This window comes from Macaca mulatta, chromosome 10 (genome assembly GCF_049350105.2).
Source record: "Macaca mulatta isolate MMU2019108-1 chromosome 10, T2T-MMU8v2.0, whole genome shotgun sequence".
Lineage (NCBI taxonomy): Eukaryota > Metazoa > Chordata > Mammalia > Primates > Cercopithecidae > Macaca > Macaca mulatta.
Genome location: NC_133415.1, coordinates 6682323 through 6696521, shown reverse-complemented (window position 1 = coordinate 6696521; position 14199 = coordinate 6682323). Strand labels below are relative to the sequence as shown.

Here is a 14199-nt window from a genome sequence, read left to right as displayed (position 1 = left end):
CAAGCACCCACCACCACGCTCAGCTAATTTTTGTATTTTTAGTAGAGACGGGCTTTTGCCATGTTGGTCATGCTGATCTCAAACTCCTGACCTCAGGTAATTCCCCCTACCTTGGCCTCCCAAAGTGCTGGGATTACAGATGTGAGCCACACGCCCGGCTGATGCTTTGTTACTAGGAGCATATATGCTTAGGATTGTTATGTCTTCTTGATGTATTGACCTTTTTATGAGACAAGGTCTCCCTTTGTTGCCCAGGCTGTGCAGTGGCACTATCTTGGCTCAATACAGCCTCTATCTCCCTGGGTTCAGGCAGTCCTCCCACCTCAGCTTCCCGAGTAGCTGGGACTACAGGCACAAGCCACCATGCCTGGCTAATTTTCTTGTTTTTTGTAGAGACAGGATTTTGTCATGTTGCCCAGGCCGGTTTTGAACTCCTGGACTGAAGTAATCGGCCTGTCTTGGCCTCCCAAAGTGCTAGGATTATAGGTATGGTTTTTACCATTATTAAATGGCCTTCTTTATGTCTGGTAATACTGTTTGTGTTAAAGTCTGATTTTTCTGATACTAATATAGCCACGACAGCTATACCAGCTTTCTCATCACTGGTGTTGGTAACGTGTGCCTCTTCCATCCTTTTACTGTTCAATCTGTCTCAGTCTGCACAGAAAGTGCATCTGTTATAGACAGCTTATCACTAAGCATTTTTTAAAAGCTTTAATTGCAAGATGGCCACATAGCAGAAATCACATTGTCAAAGCCTGGGAGGGTCAGCAGAGGAGTTTGCACTTGGTCATGGTGGCTCTAGGGCACATTAAACAGGACGGATGTAATCAGATGTATAATTTAGAAGTCTCTCTTTGGGGGTGGAGAATGATGACGGCAGCTATTGGAGTCAGGGAGGCCAGTAAGAGCAAGCATAGAGGTTTGAGTTAATGTCGTGGCAGTGGGATGCAGAGGAGGGCATGGATCTGAGAGATGTTTTTAAAAATGTCCAGCTGGTGGCCTAGCTGAAACCAAAAACTGGGGGTGGTGGGAGTTGCTACATGGGATGACGTTTCCAGGGGTTTAAAGGAAGAGTTTAAGAGAAGAGACGGCCAGGCCACCTACAGGCCATGGCTCATGCCTGTAATTCCAGCACTTTGGAAGCCCAAGGTGGGTGGATCCCCTGAGGTCAGGAGTTCAAGACCAGCCTGGCCAACATGGTGAAGCCTCATCTTTACTAAAAATACAAAAATTAGCTGGGCATGGAGGCATACACCTGTAATCCCAGCTACTTGGGAGACTGAAACAGGACAATCACGAGATGGGGGTTGCAGTGAGCTGAGATCGCACCATTGCACTCCAGCCTGGATAACAAGAGCAAAACTCTGTCTGAAAAAAAAAAAAGGAGGAGGAGCCCTGGGAAGTAACTTGGCCTTCTTCTTCTTCTTCTTTTTTTTGGAGACAGAGTCTCACTCTGTCTCCCAGGCTGGAATGCAGTGGCGTGATCTTGGCTCACTGCAACCTCTGCCTCCTGGGTTGAAGCCATTCTCCTGCCTCAGCCTCCTGAGTAGCTGGGATTACAGGCACATGCCGCCATGCCCAGCTAATTTTGTTGTATTTTAGTAGAGATGAGGTTTCACTGTGTTGCCTCGTCTCGAACTCCTGAGCTCAGGCAGTGCACCCGCATCGGCCTCCCAAAGTGCTAGGATTACAGGCTTGAGCCACTGCAGCCAGAAAGTGGCCGCCTTCTTCAACGTGCCTCCCTCCACCTGCTCTCCTGGTGGGTACCCCGGGAGCTGGGAACCTTCCAGATTATTCATCCTTCTCCCAGCGTAAAGAAAACTAATTGGAACAGGAGGACCTGCCAGGGTTCAGCCTTGGAGGGATGTTGTGGGATTTCAGTGCAGTGTACTGTGGGTCCTTCCGTGTCATTAGGGTGCTGTGGGCTGTGCTGGGGTTGTGTGCTCCTCCCGGGAAGAGTATGAAGTTTTCAGAGTCCACACTTGAGCCAGGGTCTGCAGACTTCCTTGGGAGATGATGGCACAGCTTTTAGATAGTTCTCTTGTGTTGGAGCAGAGTTTTCACTTATTTACAACCCAGCTTCTCTGGGCGCAGTGGCTCATGCCTGTAATCCCAGCACTTTGGGAGGATGAGTCGGGTGGATCACCTGAGGTCAGGAGTTTGAGACCAGCCTGACCAATATGGTGAAACCCTGTCTGTACTAAAAATACACAACATAGCTGTGCGTGATGGTGGGCACCTGTAATCCCAGCTGCTGGGGAGGCTGAGACAGGAGAATGCCTTGAACCCAGGATGCGGAGGTTGCAGTGAGCGAAGATTATATTATTGCACTCCGGCCTGGGTAACAAGAGCAAAACTCCATCTCAACAAACAAAAATACCCCCAGCTTCTTGAGAAATTTAACCATATCAAGAGACCATTTGAGGGCCTCAGCCATCCTGAAAAGATGCCGGCCTTAACCAGCAGTCATCAGGAACAACAAGGGTGGAGGTGCCTGGAAAAGAGCTGAGTGGAAGTCACTCTCCTCTCTGGTGAAATAGTTTATAGTCCAGGCGCCAAAGCAAGAAAAATCTAAACATTCCATTGTAGATGCATTGATGGATACAGAGAAAATTAGAGCAAAACTTCCCATTGCCAGTGGCTTTTTCTTTTTTTTCTTTTTCTTTTCTTGTTTGTGTGTGTTTTTTTTTTTTTAGATGGACTCTCGCTGTTGCCCCGGCTGGAGTGCAGTGGTGTGATCTCAGCTCACTGCAACCTCCACTTCCCGGGTTCAAGCAATTCTCTGCCTCAGCCTCCTGAGTAGCTGGGATTACAGGCACCTGCCACCATGCCCGGCTAATTTTTGTATTTTTAGTAGATGTGGGGTTTCACCATGTTGGTCAGGCTGGTCTTGAACTCCTGACCTCGCGATCCACCTGCCTCGGCCTCCCAAAGTGCTGGGGTTACAGGTGTGAGCCACCGCACCTGGCCTCCAGTGGCTTTTTCAATTGGGACAACCAGCAGAGAACTCCCTCAGATGGCCGCTCACTGAGGACTGTTCTTGGCAGAACAGAGGCCTCTCCCCTTCCTGGGCCTCACCTTGGCATCAGCTTTGTTCCATCGTCCCCTAACTGCAGTTCATGCACCTGAGTTTCCTGTGGGCCCAGGGGGACAGTTCAGGACCAGGAACCCCCTTCCCTCATGCTCCTCCAGGGCGTGGCATGGACCCCTCCAGGACTTCTTAGGCCGAGGGCTCTCCTGCATTCTTGAGGTGTCACCAGATGTCACTCCCCACCAACGCGTTTCTCAATTTTTCTCTCCCAGGTGCCATTTCCCCTATGACCAACATCTAGAAACCAGCCAGAAACCAAATTTCTGTCAAACAAAATTTTGAATGATCTCTCCCTGCTTGAGTGACTATATACTTGGCCAAATGGAAGCTTTGTAGAATTTTGACACCAACAATAGTGGTTTTTTTGTTTTGTTTTGTTTTATGTTTTTTGAAACGAAGTCTTATTTTGTTGCCCAGGCCGGAGTGCAGTGGCATGATCTTGGCTCACTGCTACCTCCGTCTCCCAGGTTCAAGTGATTCCCCTGCCTCAGCCTCCTGAGTAGCTGGGATTACAGGTGCCTGCCACCACGCCCGGCTAATTTTTGTATTTTTAGTAGAGATGGGGTTTAATCATGTTGGCCAGGCTGGATTCGAACTCCTGACCTCAGGGGATCCTCCCACCTCGGCCTCCCCAAGTGTTGGGATTATAGGCATGCGCCACCGCACCTGGCCAGAATAGTGTTTTGTAAATAAAGTTGACTTCAGTATTTTAAGAAGTGGTCATCGTGGGGCTGAGCAAGTGTTTTGGGGTCTGAAGCTCTGGTCTGCGACTGAGGCTGGGAGCTCAGAGTGGAGATCCATCAGGTGGTGTGAAGCAGGGTGGGGAATGGAAGGTTCCAGGTCTGAGGACCAGTAGAGGCAGAGGTAGATGCTCAGAGACGTGGAGGGTGGTGAATGGCAGGGGAGAGAGAGAGAAGTCCACGCTGGACCTGACCCTGCAGGACGACACACATCCACCGCCCTCGGTTCGGATCTTCCGGCACATAACCCATTCCGTGGCCAGCTGAGCTTTCCTGCAGCACGCAGGCCTGAAGGGAGGTCAGCTCTCCTTCCACTTTTGCAAAAATGGTTAGCATCTTCAAACAAAAACCATAGCAAACGTGCGACTCCCTCCCGATAGATTGCTGCTGCCTTTATGATGCGTTTTAATCGCCCTCCACTGGGAGAGAATGATGAATCGCCCTGCGCATCCTGTGGGTAACAGCTCTGGGAATCGTTTCTTTATTCATAAACCAGGCTTCTCCCGTTGCACAGACAGTGAGTGATGTGGTGGTGTAACCAGCGAGGGGAGAAACAGGGGTCGTGAATTCATCTGATGCCTTGCAGAATCTGCATTTTATTGATAGTTTTCATTTCCTTCCATATTATATCATATTGAAGTCTGGTTTTGATGTGCTGGCCTGTGTTCCCAGAGAACAGCGAAGGGTATTTACTCATATTGACTGATGGCATCAACACAGATGCAGCATTGACGGCTTAATAAGTGGGAAGGTTGAAAGTTCTGGGGATGCCTCTCAGCTGCTGGGGAGACCGAGGGAGCGAGGAAGGCCGGCTTCAGTGTGGGACGTGCACAGGGCAGAGGAAGCTGCGGAGGCTTGGCTGGGAGTCAGCCTCGGCCAGCTGCCCGTGTCAACCCATCCTGATGCTTACTTGGCCTCTGGGCCTCAGTTTTCTCACCTGTAAAAGAAGAGATGAGACATAGCACTCCTGGAAGCACCCAGCATCCTACCTGGTCCGTAGTAACAGCTCACAATGTACTTACTGTGTTCTGGGGCTGGGCCAAGATTTCCTGCAGGTTATTGGTTTAATCCTTCCTGTAACCCCTCCAAGTCAGTTTCATTAGTATTTCCATATTGCAGATGACCAAAGAGGCACCAGCCCAGCCAGGGACTGGGCAGAGGAAGAGATTCTACTCTGGCAGGCTGGGTACAGCCCTTTGCTTTTTCTCTCTCTCTTTTTAAGCCTTTTCATTGGCCAGGCACAGTGGCTCACGCCTGTAATCCCAGCACTTTGGGAGGCTGAGGCAGGCGGATCACGAGGTCAGGAGTTTGAGACCAGCCTGGCAAACATGGCAAAACCTCATCTCTACTAAAAATACAAAAAATTAGCCAGGCCTGATGGTGTGCACCTGTAGTCCCAGCTACTGGGGAGCCTGAGGCAGAAGAATTGCTTGAATCCAGGAGGCGGAGGTTGCAGTGAGCTAAATTGGGCCACTGCACTCCAGCCTGGGCAACAGAGCAAGACTCCGTCTCAGAAAAAAAAAAAATAATAATAAACTTCATTATGGAAATTTTCAAATGCTTCAGATGTAGAAATAATAGTATAAGGAACCCAACTTCTCCACTATGGCACTTGCTCTAAGCTTCGTAAGTTTATCAGGTGTGAATAATGCTGTGTGTTCATTTGGAAGGACATTTAGAAATCTGTTGATGGCAGAGCGTGGTGGCTCATGCCTGTAATCCCAGCACTTAGGGAGGCTGAGGCGGGCGGATCACGAGGTCAGGAGATCGAGACCATCCTGGCTAACACGGTGAAACTCCGTCTGTACTAAAAATACAAAAAATTAGCCGGGCGTGGTGGCGGGCGCCTGTAGTCCCAACTACTGGGGAGGCTGAGGCAGGAGAATGGCGTGAACCTGGGAGGCGGAGCTTGCAGTGAGCCGAGATTGTGCCACTGCACTCCAGCCTGGGCGACAGAGCGAGACTCCGTCTCAAAAAAAAAAAAAAAAAAAAAAAAAAAAACTATTGATATGAGCCAGATGCTGTGGCTCGTGCCTGTAATCCCAGCTACTTGGGAGGCTGAGACGAGAGGATCGTTTGAGCCCAGGAGATCAAGGCTGCAGTGAGTTATGCTCATGCTACTGCACTCCTGCCTGGGTGACACAGCCAAACTCTGTCTCTTGGGGGGGAAAAAAAAAAAAGACAAATCTGTTGGTATGAAAACAAAGTACCAAATTAGTTGCCCTTCTGGTTTGGGAGGGAGTAAAAAGCCTTCAATAGCAGCTCACTTTCAGAGCTCAGTATCATGCAAGGCCATGGGCTCTTCAAACAGTAGGTGTTTAATAGGTGTTTACTGAATGAATGAGTCAGCACTGTATGCAAGCAGGATGCTTATGAGGAGCAGGGACATGACCCAGTGTGGGCTCTGGGCTGGGGTCCCTTTGCATGTACCATACTCTGTCCTGGGACCCTCTGACCCTCATTGCAGATGGCAGAGTGGACGGGGGCTCATGGTGTGGTTGGGTACCTCGGGCCCTGTGGCTGGCTGAACTGAGTTCAAGCTCCTCAGGTGGGAATTCATCCTTATCTGCCTATCTTGGCTTCATCCCCACATCCCCCTCTACCCTCTGGGCCAGCTGACCAGAGCCACGGGTCCCCTCCCCACACCACCCCAGCCAGCACAAACGCCCTCACCAGCGATAGGTACCGGTGCACTGGCAGGCCACGAGCCCTCCCCTCCCTACCACCTGCAAACCAGACGAGGGAAGGAGGTGGAGGGGAGCCCCCTGGTTTGGGATGGGCCTGTAGGTATGAGAAGGAGGGTGCTGGGACCTGCAGAGTAGCTGCCTAAGACCTGCGGTGGCCCATTGTGGCCCACAGGGTTCTCTTTCTTGGACACCAGGTCTGAGCCGAGTTCTCTCACCAGGCCTCCTAGGACACCTCCCGGGACCCACCAGCCTGGCGGGCTGCTCCTCCAAGCCTCCCAGCCCCTCCCCGACCCCAGGTGGCACCGCAGCCCCTCTTGCCCACACAAGCACAGACAGCTCCTCCTCCTGTGTCTCCTCCTCTGTAAGTGGCTTTGCCGCTGTCCCTGGGATCTGCACTCCTTTCCACGTCCGCAGCCTCCGCTGGCCTTGCTGCAGGCTGTGCCCACCCTTCCTCACCGGCTTCCCAGGCTCCATAGAGAAAGTCAAACCTCAGTCCTTGCCCCGGCGACCTTGACCCTCCCTCCCATTTGGGTTGCAGTAGCTCAGGGAGGCACATCTGTGACCTCTGAACACCCCCTGTGGTTCCTCAGTGACAGGGGTCCCAGAGCAGACGCTGCTGTGCTCCCCAGAATGGCCTGGAGCTGGACACAAAGCCACTGCCCGGCGCCCCGGCTTCTGCTGCCTCTGCTGTTGCTGGAGACCAGCATCTGCTGCGTCTCTGCCTGGTGGGTGGAGGCCCCCACGGTGTGCTCCTCTGGGGCAGCCAACCGTGGGTGGCGGTGCGGGGTGGGCCGATGCTGTATCTTTCGGAATGGGGCTGGCCCTCGTTGGTCCACAGTTCCCGCAATGTAACTAAGTCTTTGGAATTTCTCAAGTGAAAGGAGTATCTTTGTTATTCATGGGGTGGGGCTCCAAGATCTCCAGGAAGGGAAGGGCTGGAGGCTGAGTTCACTCTGTGGCCTGTGATTCCATCAGTCCCACCGACGAAATGAAGCTTCAGTGGGGGCCCTGGATTTCTAGAGGTTCCGTTGGCCGCTCGGCCATCACCGGTTGGTGATGCTATGACGATGGGCGCAAAGGGGAGGCCTCCTGACTCCACGGGGGAGAGGTCACAGACGCTCTGTGGCCAGGACGCTCCCACATCTCACCCTGCGCGTCTCTTCCTGTGGCTGGTCCTGAATTGCGATGTTTGTGATAAAACTGTAATTGTTAGTGTAGTGCCTTCCTGAGCTCTCAAGTCATTCTAGCAAATTAGCAAACAGGAAGGGATTGTGGGAACCCCTAGATTTGTAGCCAGCTGGCCAGACGTGTGGGTGGCATTCTTGTGCGGGTGCCCTCAACCTGTGAAGGGTGGTCTGAGCCCAGATAAAAGCTGTTGCAGACATAGGTGATGGGTGTGGCTGCCAGGGCTCCCACGGTTCCCAGAGAGGTGCTTGTGGGGCTGGGCGTGGACCTGCCACTTCCCCTGATCCCTTTTCCCTGGGCCCTGGGGCCTGGCAGGGGCTGTGTCTCTCTCCAGAGCTGAGTGCACAGCAGGCCCCCAACAAATGCTGGTTGAGCTGATCTTCCATTGGTCCAATTATCTAGCACATCCCCCAAGACTTTTGTACTTGCTCTGATTCCAGAGATGATAATGCTACTCAGTTTTTTTTAATTTTTATCCTGATGTTATCTTTCTCTTTCAACCCTAAAGGCATTGATTTGACTCCTTGTTTCTTCAGTAGCCATATAAATGATTCATCACTTGAGGAGCAAAGTTGTTCTTTCCGCTTTTATCCCACAGGAGGCGGGCACAGGCTCCGGGTCAGCCATGGAACCCCTGGCCTCCACGGTGGCAGACACTTTGTCTGGAAAACACTCTACTTTCAGGGGTGGCCATTGAAGATTTTCTGCCTGAAAACTCCCACTTGGCAAGGGAAGCAAATAAAAGCGTGGCTTACAGTGCAACCCTTTAAAACAGAAGCTTGCTAAACAAATGGGAAGCGTGACCAGAATTCGTAAGGAACTGTGAAATGAAGAGGATGCTGTATTTGGAAGCTGTGAAATTGCTCTAGGATTCCAAACCTCAGAGTAGCTTCCAGGCTCCCGGGGAGAATCAGATGCGTGGCCTAAATAAAAAACAGTCCCCTGGCCAGGCAGCCAGGGCGGGGACATCAGAGTTCGCACGCTGTGCGTGTGCGTGTGTGTGCACTCGTGCCAGTGTGCGTGTGGGTACATGCATGCACGCAGGTGTGTACTTTTTTTAAAAATTTTTTTCAAGAAACAGGGTCTCACTCTGTTGCCCAGGCTGCAGTGTAGTGGCATGGTCCTTGCTCACTGCAGCCTCAAATTCCTGAGCTCAAGTGAGCCCTCCACCTCAGCCTCCCAAAGAGCTGGGATTACAGGCGTGAGCCACCGCACCCAGTGAAGTGTGGAATCTTGATTCATGACCTTTCATAGCTGAGGGGTGAGAAAGCTCACTGACATCCCTTCTCGTTCCAAGGACACACTCTGAGAACAGTTGTAATGAATTTTTTTTTCTTCTTGAGACAGGGTCTTGCCGTGTCACCCAGGCTGGAGTGCAGTGGCGCGATCACAGCTCACTGCAGCCTTGACCTCCCAGGCTCAAGTGATCCTCCCACCTCAGCCTCCTGAGTAGCTGGGACTAGAGGCGCATGTCACCACAACTGGCTAATTTAAACAATTCGTAGTTTTTGTTTGTTTTTTGAGACAGAGTCTCGCTCTGTCGTCCAGGCTGGAGTACAGGGGCAAGATCTTGGCTCACTGCACCCTCTGTCTCCCGGGTTCAAGCGATTCTCCTGCCTCAGCCTCCCGAGTAGCTGGGACTATAGGCGTACCCCCACCACACCTGGCTATTTTTTTTGTATTTTTAGTAGAGACGGGGTTTCACCATATTGGCCAGGCTGGTGTCAAACTGCTGATCTTGTGATCCACTGGCCTTGGCCTCCCAAAGTGCTGGGATTACAGGTGTGAGCGACCACACCCGGCTAATAAGTTTTTTTTTTTTTTTTTTTTGAGACGAAGTCTCACTGTGTTGCCCAGGCTAGAGTGCATTGGTGCAATCTTGGCTCACTGCAACCTCTGCCTCCCGAGTTCAAGAGATTCTCCTGCCTCAGCTTCCTGAGTAGCTGGGACTACCAGTGTGCACCACCACGCCCAGCTAATTTTTTATATTTAGTAGAGAAGGGGGTTTCACCATGTTAACCAGGCAGGTCTTGAACTCCTGACCTAGGGTGATCCGCCCGCCTCGGCCTCCCAAAGTGCTGGAATTACAAGAGAGCCACCGCACCTGGCCAAAAAAATTTTTTTAGAGACAAGGAAGGTCTCATTATGTTGCCCAGGCTGGTCTCGAACTCCTGGGCTCAAGTGATCCTCCCACCTTGGCCCCCAAAGTGCTGGGATTGCAGGTGTGAACCACTGTGCCCTGCCAGTTATTAGATTTGAAGCCTACCCTAAATCCGGGATAATCTTACCTTGATGCTTAGCTAATTAAATCTGTGGTGACCCTGTTTCCAGTGTCACATTCTGAGGGTCCAGGGGGACTTGTGTTTTCTTTTGGGCTGGGCTGGGGTACTCTTCCCCGAGTACACAGGGTTAGAAGCGGACTGAGCAGTCCCATAGCCCCTTCCCTGAGGTCTACACCCTAGTCTGCACCCTCGAGGTCAGCGCTGCCCAGTGGAATGTTGTGTATGCTGGACACACTCCATCCCTGCCTTGTCCAGGGCAGCCCCCACTGCGCGTGACTGCTGGACACCTGAAATGTGGTGGGTGCCACTGAGGAACTGGACTTTTACAAATGCAAATGCTCTTGTGCTGGAAGGCGCAGGTGTGGGTCCTCCCACTCCTGTGTGAGGAAAGCAAGAGGGAGCAGAAAGTGCTGGGAGGAGGGGCTGCAGCCTGCTCCAGGCTTCCCATCCCCAGCCCCCACCCTGGGTGCCCCAAGGTCTCCTGGGAGATGGGCACCCTCAGAGAAGCCAGGGCCTGGGCCCCTTTGCACAGCCCCCAGCACCTGTGCCAGGCCCGGAACCTTGGCCAACGACCTGTTTACTGCGTTGAGCAGAGCCCGTTGAAGGGACAACCCCAGGGGCCCTCAAAGCCACCAAGGCTGTGTGTGACCTCTCCCTGTACATTACCCCTCCTGGGCCCGCACCACTGGGGTTGGAGCCCCTGTCTGTGCTCATGGCCAGAGGAGCTGCTCCCATATGCAACGGCACGTCCACAGACCGGCCCGGGGGCATTGTGGATGGGGGGTAACAGTTTTCCTGCAGAGGTGGGGTTTAGTGGGAAGGGGTGTAGAGTCGGGAAGGAGGCGGCGGAGCATTCCAGGTGGAAGCTCGGGCAGGAGGATGCTCTTGAAGAATTGAACGAAGGCTGCTGGGCCAGGTCCTCAGGGGCAGAGAGGAGGCCAGTGGGGGCCTCGTGGACCAGAGTGGAGGGATCTCCATGTTCCCCACTCCTGACGACAGCCTGGTGTGGGTTTGGGCTCCCTCCCCACTGCCTGCACCCCTTTGTGCCGCGTTTTCACCCTTGGCATGTGTTGTGCCACAGGCTGTTCTTACCTGTGTCCTTGTGTGTTTAATTGTAATGAAGAAGCTGTGGGTGCTGGGAAGCGGGGCAGCCCATCCATTCTCCGTGTCCCTGAGCTGTGGCCCTGGAATGAGAAAGTGCGGGGAATCCAGGGGGTGGGGGGTGACATCAGACTGCACTTGAGTCACTGTCAGGGCCTTCCCGAGGGTGTCCTGCACGCAGGGGGTCCTCTCTTTCAGGGCCCTGGGCAGAGAGGAGGAAGGTCTGAACCATGAGGTCTCTAACCTCCTCTGGCCATTTGTGGGGTGGAGCAAGGCGGGGTCGGGGCTGGGAGGGGCGGGGCAGCTGTGTCTGCAGGCATGGAGGATGGTCCGCAGGGCCCTCCTTCAGGAGTCTGTTCTATCTTTTCTTTGAGACAAAGTCTTGCTCTGTCATCCAGGCTAGAGTGCAGTGACGCGTTCTCGGCTCAGTGCAACCTCTGCCTTCCGTGTTCAAGCCATTCTCCTGCCTCAGCCTCCCAGGTAGCTGTGACTGCAGACATGTGCCACCATGCCTGGCTAATTTTTTTGTACTTTTAGTAGAGATGGGGTTTCACCATGCTAGCCAGGCTGGTCTCAAACTCCTGACCTCAAATGATCTGCCCGCTTCGGCTTCCCAAAATACTGGAATTACAAACATGAGCCACTGCACCCGGCCTGTTCTGTCTTTTTATCTCACTAAGCGCCTGGCCCGGAGCCTGGATTCTGGGGACAGAGATAAGTAGACCCAGTCCCAGCTCTCAAGGGGTACCCCACCCCACAGCTGTCCATGTGTGGGGGGGTGCCCCTCCCCGAAGCTGTCCATGTGTGGGGGGCGCCCCTCCCTGCAGCTGTCCATGTTGGCGACACAGATGTGTCAAGAGACACAGGGTAGCCCGGGCTATGACGGAGGGCAGGACTGAGCATCTGTACTCCTGAGAGGGCTCCTGAATCCCCGACATGAGGTCATGCCCAAGAGTCACTGTCCCCCAGGCCACGCTGGCCTCCACCGTGGCAAAAAGCTACATCCTGCCTTTGAAGTCAGATGTGTCTCGTTTTAAGTCTTTGGTGCAGCCTGCCGGCTGGCTTTGCACTGATGACTTAACCCTGCTGGGCCTCAGTTTTCTATCTATAAAGTGGGATTATTTCCAGGGTATGGCTGGTCGTGAAGATGAACTTGGGCCATGTGTGTAAAGCCACACTTGGTGGACGCTCACTCAGCAGGTGTCGCCTTCGAGGAATGCTGCTGCCTGTGCCTCCCAGCTCAGGCTGGGCTGGCCAAGGAGGCTGCTTTTTGCTAAGTGCCCGAGGGTTTTCTAGGAGAAGGTGGCACAGAGGCTCACCTGTGTCTGCTCTTCCAGGGGACGACCGCTTTGGAAGACGCGTTGTCACGTTCAGCTGCTGCCGGATGCCACCCTCCCATGAGCTGGACCACCAGCGGCTGCTGGAGTGAGTGTCCTGCTCCTCTCTTTCTGTCCCTGTCTTTCCATGTTGCTTGTACCCATCCGTTCACCCCACCTCCCTGTGAGTCACCTGCTCTGAGGCCTCCTTTGTGAACTTGTTGGTGTGCAGAGCTCTTGCACTCATAAGCCTACTGGAGGGCCATCTGTGGACACCCCCGGTCCCTGGGCTTCCGTGCACCATTCATTAGCACAGTGGGAGCCAGGTTTGGTTTCCTTTTAGCCACCCGAGCTGTGGGTGCCTCCCTTTGGAGTTAGGGACAGTCCCCTGGTCCTAGGTGTAGACCAACCTTACAGATGACATGGCTGCCAAGTGCCAGGCCTCCCACACACACTGTCCCTTTGAAACCTCCCTGGGCCTCTCTCTGGGAACACCTTCGGAGCTGTATGAGTTTCCTGTGGCTGCCGTAACAAAAGACCACATGCTTGGCAGCTTAAAATGCTGAGTGGACCTTCCTTGGTTCTGGAGGGCACCAGTCTCCAAGGTCAAGGCAGCAGCAGGGCTGCCCTCCCCCTGGAGGCTGCGGGGGAGCTTCTGGCCTCTTCCAGCTCCAGGGGGCCCCGGGTGACTGGTGACCGTGTCATTCCCTTCTCTGCCTCAGTCTTCACATGGCCTTTTTGCCTCTGTGTCTTCCCATCTCATAAGGACACCAGCCACTGGACTAGGGCCACCCTAATCCCATAGCACCTCATCTGAACTAATTGTACCAGCAAAGACCCTATTTCCAAATTAGGTCACACTCTGAGGTTCTGGGTGGAATTTTGGGGGGTGCCATTCAAACCCAGGACAGAAGACAAGGGCCTGCTGCTGCTGCTGCTGTCATCGGCTCAGCAGGCATCTATTGAGCACCTACTGTATGTGAGGCATTGGATAGTCACTGTATCAGGGCCCACCTGTGAACTGAGGAAATCAACATTGTGGTTTGGGAAACTGAGGCCAGGAGATAACTCTGAGACACAAGGCAGTGGGACATGGAAGGGGCTGAGTGAGGGGTGCTTGGACCCCATGTACCTTGTATACACCCAGCGCTACCCAGGTGCGCATGGGCGCCACAGCTGGTACGGGGTGGGGGCCATAGAAAATCCAGGTTGTTGGTTTCCCATACCAACAAGCGCCAGGAGCATTGAGAAGGGGAGGTCTCAGGCCGTTTCCCAACTGACTTGGTCAAGGAACCTTTTACTGCACTGAGCAGAATCCTCTGAAGGGACAAGCCCAGGGGCCCTCATAGCCACCAAGGCTGCGTACATTACCCCAATCTATCTGTACATTACTCCTCCTGGGCCTGTACCTTCTGTTCCCCCAGCCTTTGCGTGCAGCAACCCCAAACACATCGTCCCTTGCATATGTTCCCTCGTGTGCTCACCTCCATCTTGTGCCATTCCCCTACTGTGGCTGTCCTCTCTCCACCCCCGACCACCATGCACACACCCCCTCTCATGCACACACCCCCTCTCATGCTCACACCCCCCATGTACACACCCCCTCCCATGGGCCCACCCCTCTCATGCACCCACCCCTCTCATGTACACACCCCCTCCCGTGCCCACACCCCTCCCGTGCCCACACCCCTCCCGTGCCCACACCCCCTCCCGTGCCCACACGCCCTCCCGTGCACACACGCCCTCCCCTACACACAGCCCCTCCCATGCCCACAACTCCTCTCATGCCCACAC

The 14199-nt window shown here is 53.6% G+C and overlaps 1 protein-coding gene across 27 annotated transcripts in view; it reads left to right on the top strand.

Moving 5' to 3' along the window:
• Positions 1 to 14199, top strand: part of ARHGAP8 (Rho GTPase activating protein 8) — a 98237-nt gene that overhangs the window by 26229 nt on the left and 57809 nt on the right. For 19 of the 27 annotated variants that reach the window (XR_013398903.1, XR_013398905.1, XR_013398904.1 and 16 more), the window contains exon 3: positions 12427 to 12514. The exons of 2 other annotated variants lie outside the window; for them this stretch is intronic. Coding sequence is in view for 21 of the 25 variants with exons in the window: in XM_077949351.1 (XP_077805477.1) it covers positions 12427 to 12514 (88 nt within the window). In the remaining 4 variants the exon portion in view is untranslated. Of the gene's footprint in view, positions 1 to 393; positions 487 to 12426; positions 12515 to 14199 lie in introns of all 27 variants that reach the window. 6 more of the 27 variants (XM_077949360.1, XM_077949353.1, XM_077949359.1 and 3 more) reach the window with 1 other exon arrangement.